This window comes from Sceloporus occidentalis, unplaced genomic scaffold, assembly GCF_023333645.1.
Source record: "Sceloporus occidentalis isolate IW3139 unplaced genomic scaffold, rSceOcc1.0.p SCAF_61, whole genome shotgun sequence".
NCBI classification, from domain to species: domain Eukaryota; kingdom Metazoa; phylum Chordata; class Lepidosauria; order Squamata; family Phrynosomatidae; genus Sceloporus; species Sceloporus occidentalis.
In genome coordinates this window covers 4,603,148-4,626,196 of record NW_028317041.1, presented here as the reverse complement: position 1 = coordinate 4,626,196, position 23,049 = coordinate 4,603,148, and the positions used below count along the sequence as shown (strand labels likewise).

The 23,049-nt window shown below is 40.3% G+C and overlaps 1 protein-coding gene across 4 annotated transcripts in view; it reads right to left on the bottom strand.

Moving 5' to 3' along the window:
- Positions 1–22,710, bottom strand: part of LOC149287433 (mastermind-like protein 3) — a 160,706-nt gene extending 137,996 nt beyond the window's left edge. For 2 of the 4 annotated variants that reach the window (XM_089492941.1, XM_089492942.1), the window contains exon 1: positions 22,159–22,710. In XM_089492941.1, the coding sequence (XP_089349067.1) occupies positions 22,159–22,710 (552 nt within the window). The remainder of the gene's footprint in view (positions 1–22,158) is intronic. The other 2 variants (XM_089492943.1, XM_089492944.1) reach the window with 2 other exon arrangements.
- Positions 22,711–23,049: the final 339 nt, after the last annotated feature.

The window sequence follows — 23,049 nt, the reverse complement described above, 5'->3', positions numbered from 1 at the left end:
CAACATGCAAGTATAAAATGCAACTGATGTTAAATCACCCTATTTGTTGTGTGTAATATATATAATATATATATTTAATAAACCTGCTTAATACTCAGAAATAAAATAATGCCATATCCTCCACAAAGAGAACAGTACTTAGAGTTCTTGACTGTGTAGTTAGTATTGCCATCCAGACTGAGCTATTAGAGGTTACATGCTTACTAGTCATAAGCTAATTTATCATATCTGCTATGAGCAATTTTCAGGTCCTGATAGACTGTTGATATTTTTACAGTGTTGTCAATGAAAAGTGTTATATTTAACCACTGCAGTCTGTTATGTACACCTATAGCATCTTGCAAAGTTAGACGCGTTCACAGCAAGAGACCTTACCATAACCTAGATAAGTATAACATTCCTACAACACTGAGTTTTGCCACCCGATATATTGCTCAGTTTAAGTTTACTGTCCGTGACAGCCATGCTATAGAATACATAATAAAGTGCTTTATGAGTACTAAAAATTCTAAAGATAGAAAAATAAAATCACTTGCCTTAAGTAAAGGCTGCTGCTTCCTACCTCCGTGGTTTCAATTCTCACCACTGATTGGATGCTTGAAGTGGCCAATCAGTGGCAGGAAAGCTCTCCAATTAAAATAATTGGGAGCACTTTCTGCTCATATGCACCGGGGACTAAATAGACCCCTGATCCAAGCGTTGGCCAAGCCGGCACAGGAGGGGACTGACAATAAGCATGTTACATGCAATGAGATTTGTACGGCTGCACCTCAGGCACAGGAAATAGCTGGAGGCATGTAAGGGGGCAAATACGTATGGGGGGGTCTACAGAGTTGACTAGTGCAACGGCAAGGGGGAGCACTGCAGAAATTTAAAGGGACCTCTCAGCTATCATATGCATTAAAGGGCAACATCAACACTGGAGGAGGAGAGGGTCCTGATTTCCACAAATATGAAATATGACAATACACCACCATAAAGACAGACAAACTACACCAAAACAAGTCAGAAATTAGAACATCTCTGTAAACGAAAACCCAGCACAAGCGTGCCTTGCCTTCCCTTTGTCTGTCTTCAAAACCATTTGCAAGGCTTTTTTTGGCTGAAAATATGATGTGAAACTCCCTCTCTATTAATAAGCTGATCTTTCAGGCTGCTGAACTCAGACGGCAAACTGCTCTTATTTCTTTCAGCCAAGGGAAACATGATGGAGACAGAGCTCCCTCCCACCTCTAGCCTGACTCAGATGACAATAAAGATTTGGAAATAAGCCACTTAAAGCCATAATCACACAAGGTAGCAACAAACAGCAAGGGAGCTGTCAAAATGAAACCCTACATCATGCACGTCGTTTAATAACCTGAGAAATGATTAATAGTTTGTTGAATAACATGTATCCCTGATTTTACAATGTGTGCTGGTAGCTTTCATTAGGCATAAGTTAGCTGCTTCTCTCCCTTATCTGCTCCGTGTTGTTTGCTTTCCTGCCTGTTAAATGCCCCCTAATCCTAATCGCACACTTTGCTGATAAAACCGCTAGTGATCTCTAATGCTGGAAAACACAAATGTGCAACAACTGTTCAACAGCCGTCAAACGAAGGCTGTCGTTTGGAATTTCTTGGGAAATATAAGCAACCTAGTGGGCATAACATAAAAAGAATGTAAGCCAAACATTATTTTAATAATCCATGGGCAAAATATCACTTTAAAATTAATATAACAGTAATATACCTCCCAAGTATCCCTATTTAGGAGGGCCAGTCCCTCCCTGAAACCTGAATTCCTCCGTCCCGCTTTTCTATGAATGTTCGGCACGAATTACTTTATCAGAGTGTTCTGGAGCCAGTCCATAAAGAAGTCTTCCCTGCCCTTAGCTTCATCTCCTAAAAGGTGAAAACCTCGCAGAACGTTACAGTATCACCCAAACAGTGCTTACAGTGTGAAGCCTGACAAGCGAATGTATACAGCTAAAGAAAGCTTTCTGTAAGATTGGTTAAGCCTCTCTGGTGTAAACAAAGTGACAGCGTCTACTACTCCATATAGCCTCTCCCTACATGAATGCGTAATAGAGTACTTAGTATGCATTCATGGCTCCATTTAGAAAAAATCCACTTACCAGCGGAAGGCGGTGAATGATCACGTGTGGGCATTGCTGCAGTGTTTTACTTATGCAAGTATTTGATTTTATTAGCTGTACCTACTAATTTTACTTTACTATGCATTCATCCATGGTGTGGCTGCATGGGACCGTGTTCTGCCCCTTTAACTCTAGCAATGCGAGTTTGCATATTAAGAGCTTAGCGTGTGGGGCGGTCATTCTGTTTGTAGACATTGCTTGGCCAGCGCATGAAAAACAGGACAGATCAAATGACAATGCTCATCGAGGTTTTCCTCAGAGGGCAGATATGATTTTCCTATGGGAAAATATGTGACCCAGTTATTACAGATATTTTTCAGATAAGAATCTGAAAACTGGGCCTCTCAGATCTGGCTACGTTCCAGCATGCCACCGCGGCAGACTTTTTCCCACCTAAACCAAAGTGGGGTGAAATGGAAGGCAACATAGAAACATCAAGAAAAGAGTCATACCACAACCTTTTAAAAACAAGAGAAAGCTTACGATTTCTAGATCCATACAATTGATATTTTTTTTAGAAAGCCTGTATAATCCATGTAGGTTGATGTAGAATGATAAAAACTACTAATTTGATAATGTTAATATACACGCAATGGGATCATCCAAACTAAATATTAATCTTAACTGTACTGCATCATTCTAATGGTTTTATTTAGAAAGCTGTTAATTAAAAGGAATGCACTTGATGGTTTCCCAACCAAGCAGTGGCTCAGTTAAAATAGATGAATTCTGTGGATGACTTGGTCATAAATAATGTTCATATGCAACTAAACGTCACGCCACATGTTTACACAAACACAGCGTACCTTCCAAGTATTCCCGTTTAGGAAGAACAGCCCTTCTTTGAAACCCAAACCCTTCCACCTCTTTTTTCCTTTCCTTATGACACCCTTTTCTCAGAGTCACAAAGTCACATTAAAAGTCTCACCACATAACCCAAGACAAAGTTGTCCCTCTATGGTCAATTAAAACATTGGGAAGTGTGACGCAGACGTGTAACAAGTCCACATGAATCATCTCTTTCTGATTAAAGAAGTTGTCCATCTTGATATTTCATGATAATTCATATTTGGCTGAAATGGTAAAGATCCAGTTCTTTCACAAAATACAGGAACTGGATTCAGAAGTCAGCTTTCCATTCTTTTTATCACATAAATTGCGTTTCCGATTTTGAGGGTTGGCTGCATGACCAAACTGGGAAGGAACTTGTGTAATCATTTTGCTTCATCCTTCATCCACTGGTGAAACAAAGGCCTTCCTATGTTGACCTTCTGATATTTCGCAACATTTGATCACTTTGACAGTGTGGAGAGAATGGATCTCTAAGTGAAGCTGACCCATGACCTGATGAGATTTCAAGTAGATGCAAGCTATGCATAGGAGTAAAACCGGACCTCATGAGCAACGCTCATCATGATGAAATGATTGGGGGTGGGAATATTTTAAGCATCACAGTAATGAAATGACTGCTAGGGGAAATATGATGAAGGGAATGCAGGAAATGCTCCTGTCGGCTTAGTAGCATCATAGCTATTAAAGTTGCTGTCAACACTCTGAACTCACGTAAACAGCATCTAAAGGAGAGGGCGCTTGGGATAACATAGAATAGCAAGTGGTATGATAACGCCATAAAAAGGTTACGACCTGTCATTTTGACTTGGATGTACTAATAATAAACCGATGCTTGTTGCGTACAGGCTACAGTGATAGCATATGAATAGATCAAAATATATTTCTGAAATGGTCATTTCATTGGTTAATTTACATTCTTTTCTAGCAACCTAAAGCATTAATCCACAAGAACACCATCTAAGGTGCATTTGCATTAAAGGTGTGCTTTGGTTTATAATGTATAATGCATTTGAAAAAAACGGGCAAAAATGTGCTGCCTCCATTTTATCATGAAGAAATGTGTCTTTACCTGCCATGTAGGACACATAAAGCTATAGTTGCTACGTACGCTGTGCTAGAAACCCATTTGTGCTGCTCAGTGTCACGTGCTTCAGCTGAAGAAACAGAAAGCAATATAAGGATGCGCGCCGACCGACAGAATTATTTAAAAACAGTTCATAGTTTTAGAAATAAAAAGTACTACAATACATAGCAAAATAAACAATAGCACAAAATGGTACAAAAAGCTACAAAGATTGAAACTCCTTGGTAGTTAAATGCATGGACTGAAGAACTCTCTCTCCGATGAAGTGATAAACATTGTATAAAAGGGGATATAGTATTCCCACATTAGAACACAAATTGGGGTTTGTAGATATCCTGTTTATTGGTTAATTGTAGTCTTGTCAATGGTAGGACAATAAACATGGCCATTTTTCCCAGTGGCTTATTCTGACCTAGGGTGTCAGGTCCAAGGAGATGGTAAGTGGCGCTGCCCTGGGATAGGCCTAGGGCGGTATGCCACCAATTATTTCCACTTGCCCAAATGCAGGCTTTTATGTGAACCATGTATACAGCAAGTACATAGTAAAGGATTATCAGAGGTGTTGGTTTGCTTCACATGGCACAGGCTGTTTATTGTTATTATTTTTATCATTTTATATAGTGCCATCATATTCCGTAGCGCTGTACAATGGGTGAATGCATTGGGTACACTGGTCCTATCTCATACAGTCGGATTTAAAGGGATGGGGGTGATTTTAGTCACAATACAGTCACGCTCTTACTGCTCTTACTGTACTAAAGACTCAGTTAAGTACATCAGATCAGTCTATTAATACGACTTCATTTTTAAAATAGGACAGATATGTTTCAAGTCGTTTATAACTATTCTCATTTTTGATGGAAAAAATAGTGATAATTTTCTTTATTTTCAAAAATGCTGCTTTATTAGAATGTATTATGCATTTTTTTTTTTAATACCACAAGCGATAAAATAACAAAGAAAAAGAGAACATTTCCAAGCACTGAAAGCACACACACACAAAAGCTGGTGTTTAAGCAGAATAACCACCAGATCTTCGAAACACTGCTGGCGATTTCTCTTTCTCCCTCTCCCCGGTTCCTGTTACGTATTTTCACTTAGCACCAGTTTGATGTATACGATCTGACAAGCCAGGCAGTAATAGGCCACCTGCATCACTGTCGCCATGACAACAGTGAAAGACAATCCATGATCTCCTGCCCTGGTCACACGTTTCACCACAGCTTATCTGGCCACAGCCACGGAGTCTAATAGAAGAGAGCAATTACAATCTTCCACTTGCTGTCAAAATTTCTACACTGAATAATATGCTTCCAGAATTCTATAATTCCCATCACACTGGGGACCTCTGCAAACATTTTGGTGGCTGAAAAAAACATATACAAACATGTATATATTTACATTAAAGGGGAAACCGAACAAATCGATAAAAAAAAAACCCAAAACAATCTCACACGCTACGGCCCTTTACTATCACACGTCCGTTGATTAACCTGTCCTTCAGGTTTTGCAGAAGATATGGTAGAAATGGCTATTTTTAAAACATATTTGAAAATCATGCAAATTTTCGTTTTTGCATTATTTCTAAATATTTTGCTTGCAAACGAATCTCTCTCTGTTTTAAAAGATAAAACCCCAAGTCTATCAGCAGATAACATGTTCTGTTGAACAAAAGCCACATTGCATTTTGTCACGTGCATCATATACGCCATTTAATGGTACTGTATGAAAGCACTGGCTCTCCAGTGGTGTAGAGCACTTTGCCGGCGCTTTATAAATAAATGATTTTAATCACACAATATTTAAATGTGCCCCATGTTGTGCACACTCTGCTGTCTCCGACGCGGACTCTTCTTCGGCAGGATAATGTGGTAATGAGAGGGGTCACCATGCCTGGAGGCTCCGTTTCTACGCTGCTTTCTGCATCCACCATCTGACAGCAATAAGCCACGATTTAACCACATGCAGCAACACAGCCAAAAGTCCCACCGTACTTTGATGGTATTACAGCAGAGAGCTCTTTTATTTTGGAAAGTTTATTTAGAGTAAAGATCTTACAGATTGCCCCAATCAGTTTAACTCTGTCAACAAGCATCTCATGGCAGGAAAATTACTAAGATAAGCAAAGGCCTTTCGCTTCAATGAAGGGAACCTCTGTACTCCCTATACCGTTCAATAAAATCTATAGAATTCACTGGATTAGGAGTCATTGTTTGGTATGATCCATAGGATTGTAACATAGGCGCTGAGAAGAAACCTGTCACCGCCTCGAAAGCTCTCCAGTTTCCTTGTCTTTATACGTACTTCTATTTTCATGTACTTTACGTATGATACATATAATAGTCGGTGCTAGTGAACAGTTCTTTACAGAGAGTATGGCAAACCTCTAACAGCTGGTTACTGGATGGCCCGTTAAAAAAAAGAACACGCTTCTCTGAATGATTAATATTGGATGGATCAAGTGAATATATTGAATAGGCTCTGTATGAAACAGGACAGTCTTGTTACACATCCGTGGTTCTGTGGACTCCTGTGACTTAGCTTCATCTGCGTAATTTCTAGTTCTAAATATACTTGTCTCTTCAGTGATGACTATGGCTTTTTTGCTAGTGAATATTTTATTACTGGATATATATATATATATATATATATATATATGTGTGTGTGTGTTCTAATTCTACATCCTGACTCCACAAATCCCCCACCTGTCATTTCCAAGGCTCCTACAATCGTGTTCTTGCAACTGAACCGTCCCTAAGTAAAAAACACTATGTAAACTGCACTTAATCTGAAATAGTATGATTTAAGAACTACTATTACTACTGATCACCTGATCAAATGCCTGTATTTAGAGCCATACATTGCAAGATAAGGTATTACGGAAGTGACATTCATGTTATGTAACACGGTTGTTTATATGGACTATTAATGGTTCAAACTAAACTGAAGATACACTTGCTGCACAACAAGGCAGTGGGTTAGAGTAAAGCAATTATATTCTTTTGCAAACTGTTAAGGCACAGATCCATTTATTATACCAAATCATAGATAAACAGATGGTGATGAGTGGAAGCTATTGGCCCAGCTACATGATTGGGGGGTCTCCAGGTTTGACCTGGAGTCTCTGGGTGGAGTGTTGCTTCAACGAGTCACTTTCCTCCTTCTCTTGGCAGAGGAGCGACATTTGGCCACGCTCACTCTACTGCCACCATTCACCACAGAGTGCCAAAGAAGGGGTGCTTCGTTCCCTTCTACAGTTTACAGCAAATAATTTATTGTTCAAAGAAATCCTTTTATTTTCGGAAACCATCCTTTTACTCTCTACGTGATGGAACAGTCTCCCAGGGCATTTAACTCCCTGCTACAACGTGTAGTGCAACAGTGCACATCCAGATAACTCCAGATTCTCTGAACGAGCGGTTTTTACATAAACACTTAATGACTGCTTTTAAAAAAAAGAAAGAAAGAAATAAACTGCCTCAATAAACATTGTGAAAAGCTCAATCATCCTTCACAAAATAAACATTTCTCCATGAGACCGGTTGAACATAAATGAAGAACTTTAAACTGATCTTTGGTAAGCATAATAAAATGTGCCAGGTCCTGATTCACTGAAATATGTTTCCTAGAAAACATAAATGACTGCATCCGAATACAAAACCAATCAAAAAAATACTTACAGAATTTAAATACGCCTGCCCTTACACGAAAGAGGCATTTAAATATCGCAGGCAACAGTGCTTGCACGCCTTAAACTTGTTTGGAAACAGCGCAAACAAAATAAAAAGGGAAATGTGCCTACCTTGTTATTTGTATAATTACTATAAACTACAGTACCTTTGCAGATGTGCTAATCTAGCAGAAGGAAATACATATTCTCCTTTCAAATGGCATGTTTCACTGCGATAGGGGTTAAATGATGTCACCAAACAATGTACAGAACAATCATGTTAGCAGGCATTCTAAAGAGCAGTGTTGTCACCATGCAGCGGAGCTGGCAATGATGTCGCTAGGCAATAAAACGAGCAATGATCTCACTAGACAATGAATGAGGGCTGAGTCACAGGCGGAATGGTGGGGTGGATCATTTTAAATTGAACTGAATTGCAAGGGGTGAGCTGGTTAGTGCTGGCACTCAAACATTTCATCAAGCATCGCTTCCTTGTAAATAATTGGGGGGGGGGGGAGTAAAGTGCAGGGACATACAACATATTTCTCTAAACGGCTTGCAGAGAAATGTGATGAGAGGTAACTGATTGAAGTGTCTTTATCTTATTAAATAACTTCCTCATATTTTTTCCTAACTTTCTGAACCCAGAGGGGTGAGCAATCCATTTAGCACATGTCAGGCTGTTTCACTGTGACCTTTCATGTGGCCTTATAACTTGGCTTTATTGCTATGTTAATATGTTCTATTTACATCGACAATTTGACGGCAGATAAGAACCATTCGGTCCACCTAGTCTGCGTGTTTCCCGATATAAAGGCTGGAATCGTAATCAGTTCTATGTCCTGTCTTTAATTCAGGATAGCTTTATGCCTATCCCATGCGTGTTTATATTCTCTCACTGTATTAGCTTCTACGGCTCCTGCTTGGAGGCTGTTCCATTTATTTACCACCTTCTCAGTGCCTTACATTACATTTAACCCACTGTATCTCAGGGGAGGGCTGGAACTTTCTGGTCCAGGGGGCAGGTTAAGCCAAGTAGCCACATTACCCCCTCACACACTCACGCTAACACACATACTTACACACTCATCTAATCCACACACATACTCCTTCAAATGCACACTTACACACTCACACTAACACAGACTTACACATACACATTAATGTACATCCATAAACTCAATCCCTTCCTAACTCCGTTATCCGCTCACTCTTTTACTCCTTCACTGCCTTTCCTTGCCCAGGGCCTTCTTTCTAGCAGCTTTCACACACGGTGGGAGCAGCCTTGCTTTTACCACAGGGTTATGTAACATCATATTACGCCTCCATGAGTGTGCTGGTCCAAGCCAGACCAGCCATTTTTGGCCCTCCCTGCTGACCATTTGTCTTCGGCTGTGACCTCTTATTCTAACATTTCTCTACATTGCTTTGAAATAAACTTCACACATGTACTTATAATAATCAAAGGGATTTAACTATCACACCCCTCTCTCTATATCATGCTATACATAATCATTTAGTTTTTCCTGACTAAACATCCACCATCAGACAATCGATGGATTGATAGACTGCCGCATGTTGCTTTATTTCAAGGATGTGTGTTTATTCCTTCATGTGAGGAACTAGCTAGGATCTAACGGCAAATTAGAATATCTTATTCCTGTAATTTAGATCAAAATAACCGTTTTCTTAAAAGGTACATACATTACGTTTAAAGGTTACACTTGAAACACGCATTTCTCTAACAGCTCTCTGGCACTCAAACTCACAGAATTCTGGAGCAAAGTGAAGGTTCAATATTTAGAAAAAAATAAAGCTTTTACAAAAATATTGAATTTTTTTTATGTCAAATTAAATAAATCAAGACTGTCTTCCTAAAAACAAGTATGAGTTATTGCGGTGCTTTCTAAGTAGTGTCCCTCATCCCTGCTACTTATACAATGGTAGGGTAGGGAAAAAAAAGGAGATATTAACGCAGCAGATAAATTATTTAATTCATATGGCAACCATTTCCACGAAAGTGTCATTACGATGTCTAGTATATTCTTGATTGTTGGTACCCAGTGAGGACCGTGGCTTCTAATAAAGTAAGATTGATCGCACATACCAGTTCATTGCAATACATTATAATCACTGCTACTTATGAGGTACATGCTGGGTCTTACAAATATTTACTAGTTTGTTAATCCTGCTTTCTAAGGAGTAAAGAGATGATACGGTGCCATGTACACAACATCCTTCCACCTCTCTGAGCTGTAAGCTGCACTAACACCATGTTTACCGATGAATTTGTTTCTTATTTTGAAGTGCAATTTATCATGTACTTAGCCGGTCTGTTACTGTAGATGAAGCATTTCACAACAGAAAGTAAGAAATGCGCCAGTAAAGGTCAAACCGACTGTAGACATATCATAAGAACAATACATATTTAGTAGGACATCACAACGATTGTATTAGGTCTTTGCAACCAAGTCAGAAAGTGCTCATGAAAAGTATTCCCCTGCAATAACACATTCACATGACGGCAACGCAACGCTTCCATATAGGCTGAATTGTATTTTATATGGTAAGATCAGTCTTCATTCTGTACCCTCCCTTCATGTTATTGTTACAATGTTCGTATGGAAGCTGTAATTACCGCGGAACTGGCAATAATATGTGGCGACACAATACTGATGTATGTAAAGAAAATAAAACAAATAAGCCCTTATTAATGTAACTATTTAAATAAACACTGACCATGTACCCTAGACACCGGTCGTACCTAAAGTGCAAAACATGGGAGGAAAAAAAGAAAGCGGAAAAGCCAACGCATTTCTGTTTGAGAATGGCCCAGTGCCCATGCAGTTACAGATAATGTTTCTTTGCTTTCTTTACTAGCATTAACAGGTTTGCAGAACATTTCACACTCCTAGTCCCGGACTCGTGCCAGCTGCAGAGACAGATGGGCAGAGTGTCTCACAGTTAAACGTAAGTGTCTCCTGGATGCAGTTACATTGCTCCAGGCCTTGGCAACCACTGGCCTTTCAGTGCCGGTGGACTATGACCACCGGGATTCTCCGCCAATGGCAACCGTAGTCCTCAGCGGTCGGAATGCTGAGATGTACTGCTGAATACGACTGCTCCCCTATGCATAAAGGTTAACTGCGTAAACTAGAATGCATCACGGGGGTAGGAGGGGCAAATATGCAATAGATGAGGTTATACGAGTGCAGCTTTGTATTGCAATGTTGTTATGGTGAGCAAACAATGCGGGCCAGATAAAATATTACTTGAACATTGGTACAGATAACTAGTCCGGGACTGTGAGACTGCAAATCTGCAGCAAATCACTGGGGAAGTGGAGAGGCCTAGTGCTGTGGCATGAACTGGTTTATTATTACATCTATACTAGAAGCCAGCATTACTGCTTTTAACATAACAATCAATTTATTAAAACTACCTTAAATCACTGTAAAAGTTTTGTACATATTTCTCATAAAATGGCAGATCTGATGAGGTCTATTTATGGCAGGCACTAGAGAGAGAGCTGAAGATCATCTTAAAATTTGATTCATTCACTAAACAAAAGAAGCTGCGATCCTGAGTCGGCCCAGGTGCATTATCACCGATCAGGCGATCTAAAGACATTTAATACATTTAATTTCTGGTATAATTTGTTCATTCGGCCCTTTGTTTTATGCTCACTCTGTCCCTGGATCCACCAAAAGCATATAAACACTATATATCTTATCACAGTCGCAAAGCCTCAATTCTCTAACCAAAATATTTCATGTCTGATAAATATGTCACGCGCTCTTCATCCAGAGAAACAACTGGATGGCAAACAACTACACCAACCACTCCCCAAGCTGACAAGCCAAACAATGTCTGTTTAAGCACATTGCTATAGAACAAAGCGTTACCAGCACCTTTCAGTAATCAGTTATAGGGAAGTAAAAAGATGCTTTCTGTGCGCTTCAATTCATCTTTGTCAAATCCGGCACAACATATTAAACAGGCTGGGTGGTGATAAACACAGCCTGATGAAAATGTAACTGACTCCTGTGTGTGTAAGTGGGATCAATCAATGTTAAGGCTACGTTTCAATGCACTGGAAATAAGCTAACCTACATACATGACAACATTAGACTCAAATGAGACTTCATTCCATCAATGAAATGGGTTTATAAAATGACTTTTTGGTCTTTTAACAAATACATCTTAAACTAAAAATGTGTACGGCTTTGCTACAATCAAAATTTCAAACTGTTCTGGAAAACAAAACAAAAAAGCTTTGCTACAGATACCCGTGAAGGTCAACTGGTTGTCTGTGAAGGTCAGTTTGTTTAGAAGGTTCTTCATACTTAAAGGAATTACACCAGAAGCAGTTTTTAAGTTACAGTTTTCTCTGTATCTTATTTTGCAGAAACCAACCACTCCAGTTAGCCTCCAAACAAAGAATAACTTTTACAGACAAAAGCCTTTGATAAATAAAGGAAAAAATATATATTTTTGTTATGTCTGAAGGCACATAGGAGGCATTGGATGAGTTCTCAGTTTCTGGTTTCATTTAGCATTGTTGTGTTTTAAAGGCATGTTAAAGTCACTCAGAAACATCATGTACAGCCCATAAGAAATGGTCTGTGTACTGGATCTGTGACAGATATTAATTTTCGGGCTTGATTAATTACCATCTGAAGCCAGGTAATGGTTGAAGGAAAATGTAAGTGAACTTGGCTTTAATTACCATCGCTGACAACCATTCATTGTTCACTCACAGCACACAAGACTGTCACACAGTGAAGCCCCCACTCCCATAATGAATTGTGTCTAAACCCCATATACAATTGTGTCTAAACTATAGAATACACAAAAAATAGAAAACACTATTAAAATTCAACATCATGGAAAAAATTAAAATAAAAGCACCTCATTTTATATGGGATTTTGTGCAATAACATTGTCCAATGATGCTCTAGTAAACCTTATAACCACACGCTTGATATACTCCATACATCATACATCAAATATTAACCCAAACCATGACAGGCCAAGTATCAGTTTCACAACCCACAGAGGTATCATCACTAGTCAACTCAACAGACAATTACAACTATTATCTCGAGGAGGGTAATGTCTGGTCGAGCAGGTACAAATGCCACCACTGAAAATGTAGTACACAGTTTTCTACAATGACGTATGCTTAAACCTACGTTAAAAAGAAATATGGATATATGTAGAGAAAAACTGCCACTTTAAAAGACATTTTCCTTTACATTCCTGCAGTTTTCCCTGTCTAGGAACAAGAGGTAAACAGATCCACATATGATCTATAGGGACTGATAACTCTGGGATCACAGGACGCATGAATAAAAGGATAATGCACTTGAAACAATTACTTAATTCAACTTGGGGAGCAGGGGGATAAAAAAAATCATTCTGCTCTCCAATTAAGCTTGAAAAACGAATTTAACTGCATCAGACTGTTAATAAAATGCTGCTAAGTATTAGTTAGCAGTCTACTGCCATTTCATTAACTCATGACTGCCAAAACACGCACTATTTCTCATATATATATAGTTGATTATTTATAAACTGAAAAAAAGTAAAAAAAAAAACAATTGAAAGATATATGAGGTATAAGAAAGAGTTGGAGTGATTGTTTAGGTAGTAATCGTGGCACTTTGTTAAATAGAAATAAACACATGTAAACTTGAGGATGTTGGGGCACAATTCCACCCTTCTGCGTCTAGCATCCTAACCTCGTTAGCACTCAACCTCTATCTTACAGCAGGCGCACATCACAGAGTAGGTCACGTACGCTACCAGCATCCTCTGCGCTGGTGGACACCCTTGCTGCCCGCTATTCCATGTGGGCAACCACAGTGGCTATTCATGCATGCCCTAATGCAGTGTATGCCGGCGAGTGTGCATGCTGACATACCCCATCCCTTTCAAACTTCTTACACACACAGAGGCGAGCCAATCAAGAACTATAAAGGCATGCCAAGCGAACACATCAGTGCTCGGTTATTCCAGAGCTCCAGTGGTAGTAGCCCTGTGTCCGCTGGTACCTCTTTCCCCTAACCTGTCCACCTTCAACTTCCGGAGTATCTCTTCACGTTTTTTTACTTCTAGTTTGTTTTCCGATAACTTTTGCTGCTGTCGAGGCGACCTCTGCATGATTAGTGGTTACTGAACCTGACTGCATTGGACTGTCTCGGCTACTCTTCTGCCTGACCCTTGCTACTTTATTTCGGGAATCCAGGACCCTGTTCTCACATTCTTGCCAGGGTTGATCTGTTTCGCTTCAGACTACTTGGGTAACAAATTTTCTGCTAGGTGGGTTCCTTCTTGCACTGGTGATCATGAAATCCACACCTATCGTCAGACTTGTACACTCTAACTTCCAATTCGCAGCAACCAGAACCTGACTAATCAGGTAGTCTCAGAAAAATAAAAATTTTGGGTGCATATGCATATAATTTGCACATGCAAGATTTTGCAAGATCATACATCTCCAAACACTATATAAACACGGTTTATAACATGGGCTCTTTACATTAAAATCACTAGGGATGCTCAGCCGCCTAAAATATACATAAAACCCTGTAATCTCGATGAATAGATGGTCAAGAAATGGTTGCTGTAAATTGTATATTTATTTGCGGCAATATATACATAAAAACAATATTGCTGTGAAATAATAAAATTGGTACATGAACCCCTTGTGTCTACTAGTTTATACTCTGCTTCCAGCACGGTGTTCCAGTGGCCCTCTACATACATACATACATTTTGATTGTGTGTCCTGCATTATGTATTTCTGATTTATATCACACAGCAGTCACTGCTTCGTACTCTTATTTGTTATATAGTCTTTTCTTTAAGCCCCTGCAACGTTGAAAATATGACAGGAAACATTGTTTCCGCTCTTGATTACAATCTTGACTATTGTAACTTTCTTGTAGTCCATGCACCTGGTGGCTCTCCGTTTAACAAAGCTCGTATATATGATGTCCTTAATGGAACATTTATCCATATTAAATATTTATTATTTATTAAACTATTTAGGATCCCCAGGACCATGCACAGTGGTTCTCAGACCATTAAATTACAAGTAGACCCTAGTACCATCAAGCTAGTACTTGGTATGATACAATGTGGGTTCTATACAAAAAGTAATGTTTTGGTCCAATCGCCATGACCATTTACTTATATGATGATAAGACAAAGTAGATAAATGTTTGTGTTTGGTTTTATACCTGAATAGTTGCTTTTACACGACCTGGTGAGCAACTTACTCCTACTACTCACCCAGAGTTTTAGGATTTCTCTAACGTATAATTAGTTTTGAATTATTAAAAAAATGTTATGCAAGAAACTAACATTTCAACAATTCTGACCTCTGCGTCAGCCGTTGCACACAGAACATTGGGTTTAAAGATTGATTGGACAATAAAACAAAACCATTAAAGCAAATACATTTGACTTTGGCTACCGGTGCCTACATTGTGTACTAAGAGTGTGTGTTCCAGTGCATTACCAAGCATTTGCGTACAATTCATTTTTTCCTGAGGCAGCCACAGTGTCTTCGGCCAACATTTTTAACTAGAGTTCTTTCCAGCAGTTTATAAAATATACCCTCCTGACTCTACATGATAAATCTCTCTAGGAGACGTTGCTCTCCCCACTCTCTCTTGGCCGGCTTCCCGTTAAATTCCATGTAACCAGCACAATTCTCCAGCCCTCATGGAAGGCTCTGCCACTCCTTGTGTCTCTGTTGCAGTGCAGTGTACCTGACCCTCTCTCGCTCCGCACTCCGCAGCCCTTTTCACCCCAGCCCTCATGGAAGGCTCTGCCACTCCTTGTGTCTCTGTTGCAGTGCAGTGTACCTGACCCTCTCTCGCTCCGCACTCCGCAGCCCTTTTCACCCCAGCCCTCATGGAAGGCTCTGCCACTCCTTGTGTCTCTGTTGCAGTGCAGTGTACCTGACCCTCTCTCGCTCCGCACTCCGCAGCCCTTTTCACCCCAGCCCTCATGGAAGGCTCTGCCACTCCTTGTGTCTCTGTTGCAGTGCAGTGTACCTGACCCTCTCTCGCTCCGCACTCCGCAGCCCTTTTCACCCCAGCTCTCAAGTGCTTGCTGTTCTTTTCAGCACATACAGCTTTGTATGTCTCAAACGCAGCTTTCCACAAGTTAGTATCAAAATGTTTACCGTTCACCGACCCCACGATGTTCTATATGACCTATGCAATTTAATATTTCAGATTTTTTCTCATTTTACCCCCCCTTTTTTTAAAATGCAAACCCATTGGCAGAACCGCTCCTAGTTCTCTCTTCTCTCATTTTGCATGGTCACGATTTTCATATTATTTTTTAACTCCTTGTTTCAAATGCTTATTATCGCAGTGAAATACCTGATGTTACTCCAAAAAGACTCTGAATCGCTTTCGCAGGTCTAAGTTTAACCTGGTATATAGAGCCCATGGGAATACTAAAGCTATACATTAGGATGACAGTACACGTGGTCTATAGCGAGCAGGTTTAATAAAACATTATATTAAGCGTCCCTGGTTAGAGGGAACACCTGAGCATTCTAAAATTGTCTCTAATTATAATATCCCTGTTTGCTTACTAGTGCCATTATGTATTAACAACTCTTTTTAGTAAAATAAAATGATGTTTGCTCCAGCAATTTCCGGTATTACACTAGCGATAATATCATCAAATACATTTTCATTTTATATCAACCAATGTTCCTTTGCATGATTTTCACCAGCTATTTTACATACAATAATTCTTCTGTACATTGTCTGGCCCACTCAGGTCCCCTTGATGGGCACTACCTTTACATATCAAAAGCCTTGCACACACTGACATACACACGTTACATATATGCGTATATATAATGAATTATTTGATATATAATAAGTGATGTACCAATTGTAGGTTCAAACAAACCGAGTATGATTAACAGCTTAATACCCAGGCAGCATCATAAATAAATAAATGAAAACAATATTATTTAGATCTGTCAAGATTATAAACAAAAAGAAAATGTTTACAACAAACAAACGTTTAAAACAAACATACGGGCTCTGTACATACATTTTAATTAGCCAGAAAAAAAAACAAAAAAAAAAAACTTAGGTAACTGTGTAAAACTGAAATATAACCATTATTTGGAATATAGTTAATCGATATCCTCCCCTTAAACCATTGAGGCACACAATTATATATATATATAATTTTCACATTATTGCTAACAGTCCCAAAATAGTAAGCACAGTCCTAACAAGAAGGCTTGTGCCGCTGTCCTGCATTCAAGGAAAGGAGGAGATGGAGTTTTCTTTACTATAGTCTTTTGTTAAAACTGTAATGGTTACCACTACAAGCTGTAAGTATAAACGCATGGAGTACATGGCACATACATGTTGGCTTCTAAGGGAACATGCGTCCCAATGGCATCATGCAAACCAGTTTAAAAGTGTATATAGGACTCTACATAAAGGACTAAGGAAAATGTTATATCCAAATTTGAAAATAACAGGTATGTAGCTAACCAGCTGTGATTTGTTTATTATATTGTTAGAATTAATAGCAGCCGATATGAACGCTATTGAGAGATACACAGTTTCCAAAGTGAAATCGCAACTTGATGAATCGAAACCAGAACTTTGATAGGCTAATCTAACATTTAACATCACATCGACAGTTCCAGCAACACAACACCTTCACCTCCTTCATCCAATTCAAATATCCCAAAATAATATCATTAACCTTAAAACACTTTTATGCCAATGAGACATTTCACCTAAATGAATTGCAAAATAAAAACTATGTTCCCATCCTGTTGGAAACTGTAAAGTTTTTTGTTGTGTTATATTACTGTGAATTAAGAGTTCCCCTGACAAAGCAATGATGTCTTCTTTTGGGACTTGTTGCCCTTTAAAGTTGCCCTGTATTGCTGTAACATTACATTTATTTATATAGCGGATTTATATAGAGGATGATCTGTAGAGGTAGGTGGCTTGACTAGGATGTTGGCCGAGAGTGTTAGGAAGAAAGGTTCTACGCTTCTCGAAAAAAAGGGGGTACGAGCGAGAAAGTCTGATCGAACGTGGAAGGGAATTCCAGAGAAGGGGTGCAGCACGGGTGAGATGCAGTGAGAATTATGAAGCTTTCCCTTTACAAAGGAACAGGTCGGCCCTTTAGAACATTAATTACATTAAATACCTCCCAAGTGTTAGGATGTGGCACCTTTTAGGGACCCAAATCCCCCTTTCTTTTCTATTATTATAGGAAGAAATGATTATAATATGTTAGAACGTATCAAATCATATTACTGTCTTCTACGGCTCAAAATCTTTTTGTTGTTGCTTGTTTTCCAATGCAGTTATTTCAGGAGACTTCTGCTTTTAGTCATTTCCGTTATTACACTAGCGATAATATCATCAAATACATTTTCATTTTATATCAACCAATGTTCCTTTGCATGATTTTCACCAGCTATTTTACATACAATAATTCTTCTGTACATTGTCTGGCCCACTCAGGTCCCCTTGATGGGCACTACCTTTACATATCAAAAGCCTTGCACACACTGACATACACACGTTACATATATGCGTATATATAATGAATTATTTGATATATAATAAGTGATGTACCAATTGTAGGTTCAAACAAACCGAGTATGATTAACAGCTTAATACCCAGGCAGCATCATAAATAAATAAATGAAAACAATATTATTTAGATCTGTCAAGATTATAAACAAAAAGAAAATGTTTACAACAAACAAACGTTTAAAACAAACATACGGGCTCTGTACATACATTTTAATTAGCCAGAAAAAAAAACAACAAAAAAAAAAACTTAGGTAACTGTGTAAAACTGAAATATAACCATTATTTGGAATATAGTTAATCGATATCCTCCCCTTAAACCATTGAGGCACACAATTATATATATATATATATACGGAATAACTGACTCCCTGCTTACATTCTACAATGCACAGAATTAAAGTATGCCGTGATAGGCTGATGGGGCTCATTGTGATCCAATCAAATCAGTGCTTACATATGGGAACACATGTGTGCTCTCATAAGAAGGCCTCTGCGTTGGAAGGCACAAGGAAGGAACCACATGGGGCAGACAGAGCTGGGGAGAAGAAAAAAAATCATCAAGCGGGTCAGATTATAATTAATGTATGCCCCCTAAAAGATTTGATATACTTTGAACTATTACCACAGGAAGAAAAATATAAAGTCCAATGTAGAGGGTGGTAGATAAGCGGAACAGCCTCCCAGCATGAGTGTCAGAAGCTTAAACAGTGTGGGAATTTACGCATGCATGGATTAAGTACGTGGCTTATCTCGAATTTAAAATGAGACCAAGGACAGATTAAGGTCTGACTCTTTACATCAGGAAAGATGAACAGACTAGATGGGCCGAATGGTTCTGACCTGCCATCCAATTCTACGTTGCGCAGAATAGTGATAAATATAATGTGTGTTCAGAATAAGCCGGAAAGCATAATTTGAGCATTCCCAAAACCTAAACCAACCACGATTTGCTTGTGTTTATGCTAAAACTAATAATAATTATTATCATTGATTTATATAGCGCCACCATAATCCGTGTCGTCGTACAACAGGATATTAATGTACCTACCAAAATAATCTAGAATAAATAATATTTGCAATGTGGGGGGTTTTAAACATTTTTTAAAAAGGAATATATTCAATAAAAACGGGGAATATCCTGAGAATCAGCCAAGAAGCCATACTGACTTTACATATCACCGGCCAACATCTACGATTTCAGCTTCCTGTTTAAAAAAGAAGAAGCAGCAGAAAGAAGAAGAAAAAAAAAATATGTCTCTGGGTGGAAAACAGAACTCCTCCTCCCCACGTTCCTGATCCGACAACCGAAAGAGACGGTGGCTAAAGTGGACACATGCAACCTGGGTATTTTTATATCTCGACAAATAAAAGAATTGGAAGCAAGAGCAACCGAAGAAGAACAATAATCCCAGAATGAAGAACTCCTAACAGTGAGGAGATAATGATGGGCCTGGGGCTGGGAGCGTTAACCTTTTCATTACCAAAGTGCTTATTCTGAAAAGCAGGTCGTCTATTCTCGCCTCTTTACTGTTTCATCAATAAATTGCGAGCGGAAGTCAGCAGAGCACAAATTGATTAAAAAAAGAGAGAAAAAAAAAAAGAAACATTAGCGAGGGACACACGCTCATTCACGCACATGGATTCTTCGGTTAACCCGTCGAGTGCCCCCAGGATGTGCTCTGGTCGGTACCGGAGAACGGATTTCAAAAAAATAAAACCGGAATCGAGGAACTTTGAGTCTTGGTACAGGCCATGACATCATGCTCGTTCCGCCAACAAAATTAGCAATTTAAAAAACCTGCAAATACTACATTTTATTATCAAATGTGTCTGTCAATCTAACAAAAATTTAACCTTTAAAAATATATTTTTCCCCTTGTTTTTAGAAGTAGTATAATTGTGTTTTCCGGTATGTTTTGCAGGGAAAGTGGTACATTTGGGAGTTAATCTTCTAAATATTTTGAAACACTTACAAATCGTACAGAACACCAGGCATAGATCAAGCATCCAGCCAGCCTAAAAGAGCCCCGTGTTACTTTCTAACACCCAGAACTGTGGATGAAGCCAATCTCAACCCATGAGGGACATTTCACCAAATCTGGATGATCCACAGCAGGAATGCAAATATGTGTATTACGGTACAATACTACGCGCGGGGGATGGGGACATAATAACATCATGAGCATCAAACTATCTTACACATTCATCGTGTTAGCCGCACAACACGGCAATAGTTTTCCTACTAACGCAAGTCAGGGATTTTCACAAATGTCTGGATTTCAGAAATTTTAATGGCAAATTATATATATATATATACATATATACATACATACAAAGGGCTAGTAGCCAATTTAATGTGTTCTTGTCTGCTGTATCCTGTAGTCATAGGACAGTAAATAAAGCATAGGTGTTTAGGGGAATGAAACTCTGCCCCCCTCTCTCTGGGAGTATTCAGGGGAGATGATCCTGTCTTTTTACAGCATGATGTGAGAGAGAGAACAAGGCTGATTGTGCCCTAATGCAGGAGAACCTAAATAAAGGGAGGGGGTTGCTTCCTGTAAGATATCTAACCAGTCTAACAGCATCAGTCACAGGGAAGGAGGAGGGAGTGAGGGAAAATAGCCACTACTGTGCAAACAACCCTCCCCCACAGCACACACTCACTCTGCCACTCCAAAGTGAGCAGCCAGCAGACCTGCTTCTGCTGTGACATTGTCCTCATTACTGAAGCTGAGGATGCCCCCCACCCCCAGCCAGGAGCCCCTCCCCAGCGCCTCACTTTATTTTAACCACTTGTCTACATTTAGACCAAACACGCCGCTCGCACAATGTATTTCACGACAGGGACCTGTCAGCGGCCGGGGACACGCACTGCAGTCGGGAAAGTGCAACAACCGCCCCGCATGTACCGTCCGTCTGCACGCTGCGGCTCGGCAAGACAGACAGTACGCGGGGCTCGTCAATGTGTAATAAGAGCGACACACAAAGGACCCGGCGTAACGACACACACACACACACACACATATATATATATATATATATATATATATATATATATATACTGTACTATTACAGTACAAAGGACCCTCCTATTACTCATAATAGTAAGGCATGGAATGAATCAGCAAGTCAGTGTAGTCGGTAATAAATGACACAGCAAACATTCTGCAGCATTACTCCTTCAGCTTCAATGCCGGGGACTCGGGACGCCTATCAGAAGTATCAGAGGATAAGCCCAATAGAGTGTAAGCTCCGCAGAGCAGCACCCTGTTCTTCGTCAGATATCTTCCCTGGGCGACCGCGCTACGGAACATGCCGGCGCTATATACACACACCAATGGAAGGTAACGCTGGAGCTGGACTCTAGCAATAAGTTATATTGGAAGCGCATTCAGCCTTCAGAAACAAAAGAGACAGAGGTGTATCATGTACATGTGCCCATTCTGTCACTGGCATGTGCCTTGCCCAGGAGACCGGGCCACCCCACCACTTATCTACAACACCTTCGCAGCCGGCACCCACAGCCCGGCCTAGCCCAGGATCACACAGCGAGCCGAGCTCTAAGTCTACAACAAGAGCGATCATTGCCTTCGGCGGCTTCAAAACATCCGCTAAAAACTTTCATCTACAAAAGCGATCAGCTGAAAACTTTTAAGAGGCATTGCCCATTTTTCTTGGCTCCACCCCTAACCCCGCTCCGAAAACACGAGATAACCCCCTCCCTCCACCTACTTCCCCCTCCGTGCCAAGCAATGAAACTCTAGCGGTAACAAGTGTGCCCGAGAGCTCCCCCTCTTACCATGATCAGCGTGTGGCTCCTCTGCTCAGCCGTGCCGCTGGCCGCTGCCTCCGCATCCTGCTGCTTGCCCTGGTGGTGGTTTTGGTGATGGTGGTGATGGTGCTGCTTGCCGTTGCCACCAGCTCCGCCGGCAGTTGAACCTGCGGCAGCAGAAGCAGCTCCTGCAGACGCGCCCCCTTGGCTGGCTCCTGACTTCTTGGCCCTTTGCTCCAGACTCCTCTGGTAGAGATTCACAGTGTCCCTTCTCTCCATCTCCAGCTGCTCTGCCTGGGCTTGCTGGTACCTGCTCTCGCAGCTGACATGGTGCCTCCTGCACCCCTCTATCCTCTGCCGGAGCCTCTCCACCACGGTGCTGTGTTTAGGAATGCCGGCGCTGCTATTGTTCAGTGCATTGGGGGCAGCAGCAGCGCTGGGAGGGGTATTATTACTACTACTATGACTCCCAACCCCGATGCCGGTACCAGCCCCGCCGATGCTACTGCCCAGGGCAGTGCTGATGCACAGGCTGCTGCTGCCGTTGGAAGAGGCAGCGGGGGCTGCAAAATCCCCCATGCCAGTCCCCGTGCACACAATTTTGGAAAAGAAGTTTGTAGTCCCCCCCCCCCCAAAAAAAAAAAAATAACTGAAGAAGACCCTTCCTCGGAAAGCCCCCTCTACTTTTGTTGTTGTTAAAGAGTTTCTCCAGGTGGGTTTGAAATCGGATCAGGAGCGAGTTTGGGGTTCTGCCCCTGCATGAATGGGCAGTTCAATGCTTCTTGCTCACAGCTGTACCCCGCGATCAGTGCATCACTGCTCAGTACAACACAGCCCCCTTGGGACAGGAGGTGAGGGGATCGCTTACCAAATCAGACATGTAGAAAAAAAAAAGATCTATAGACTAAGAAAGAGAGC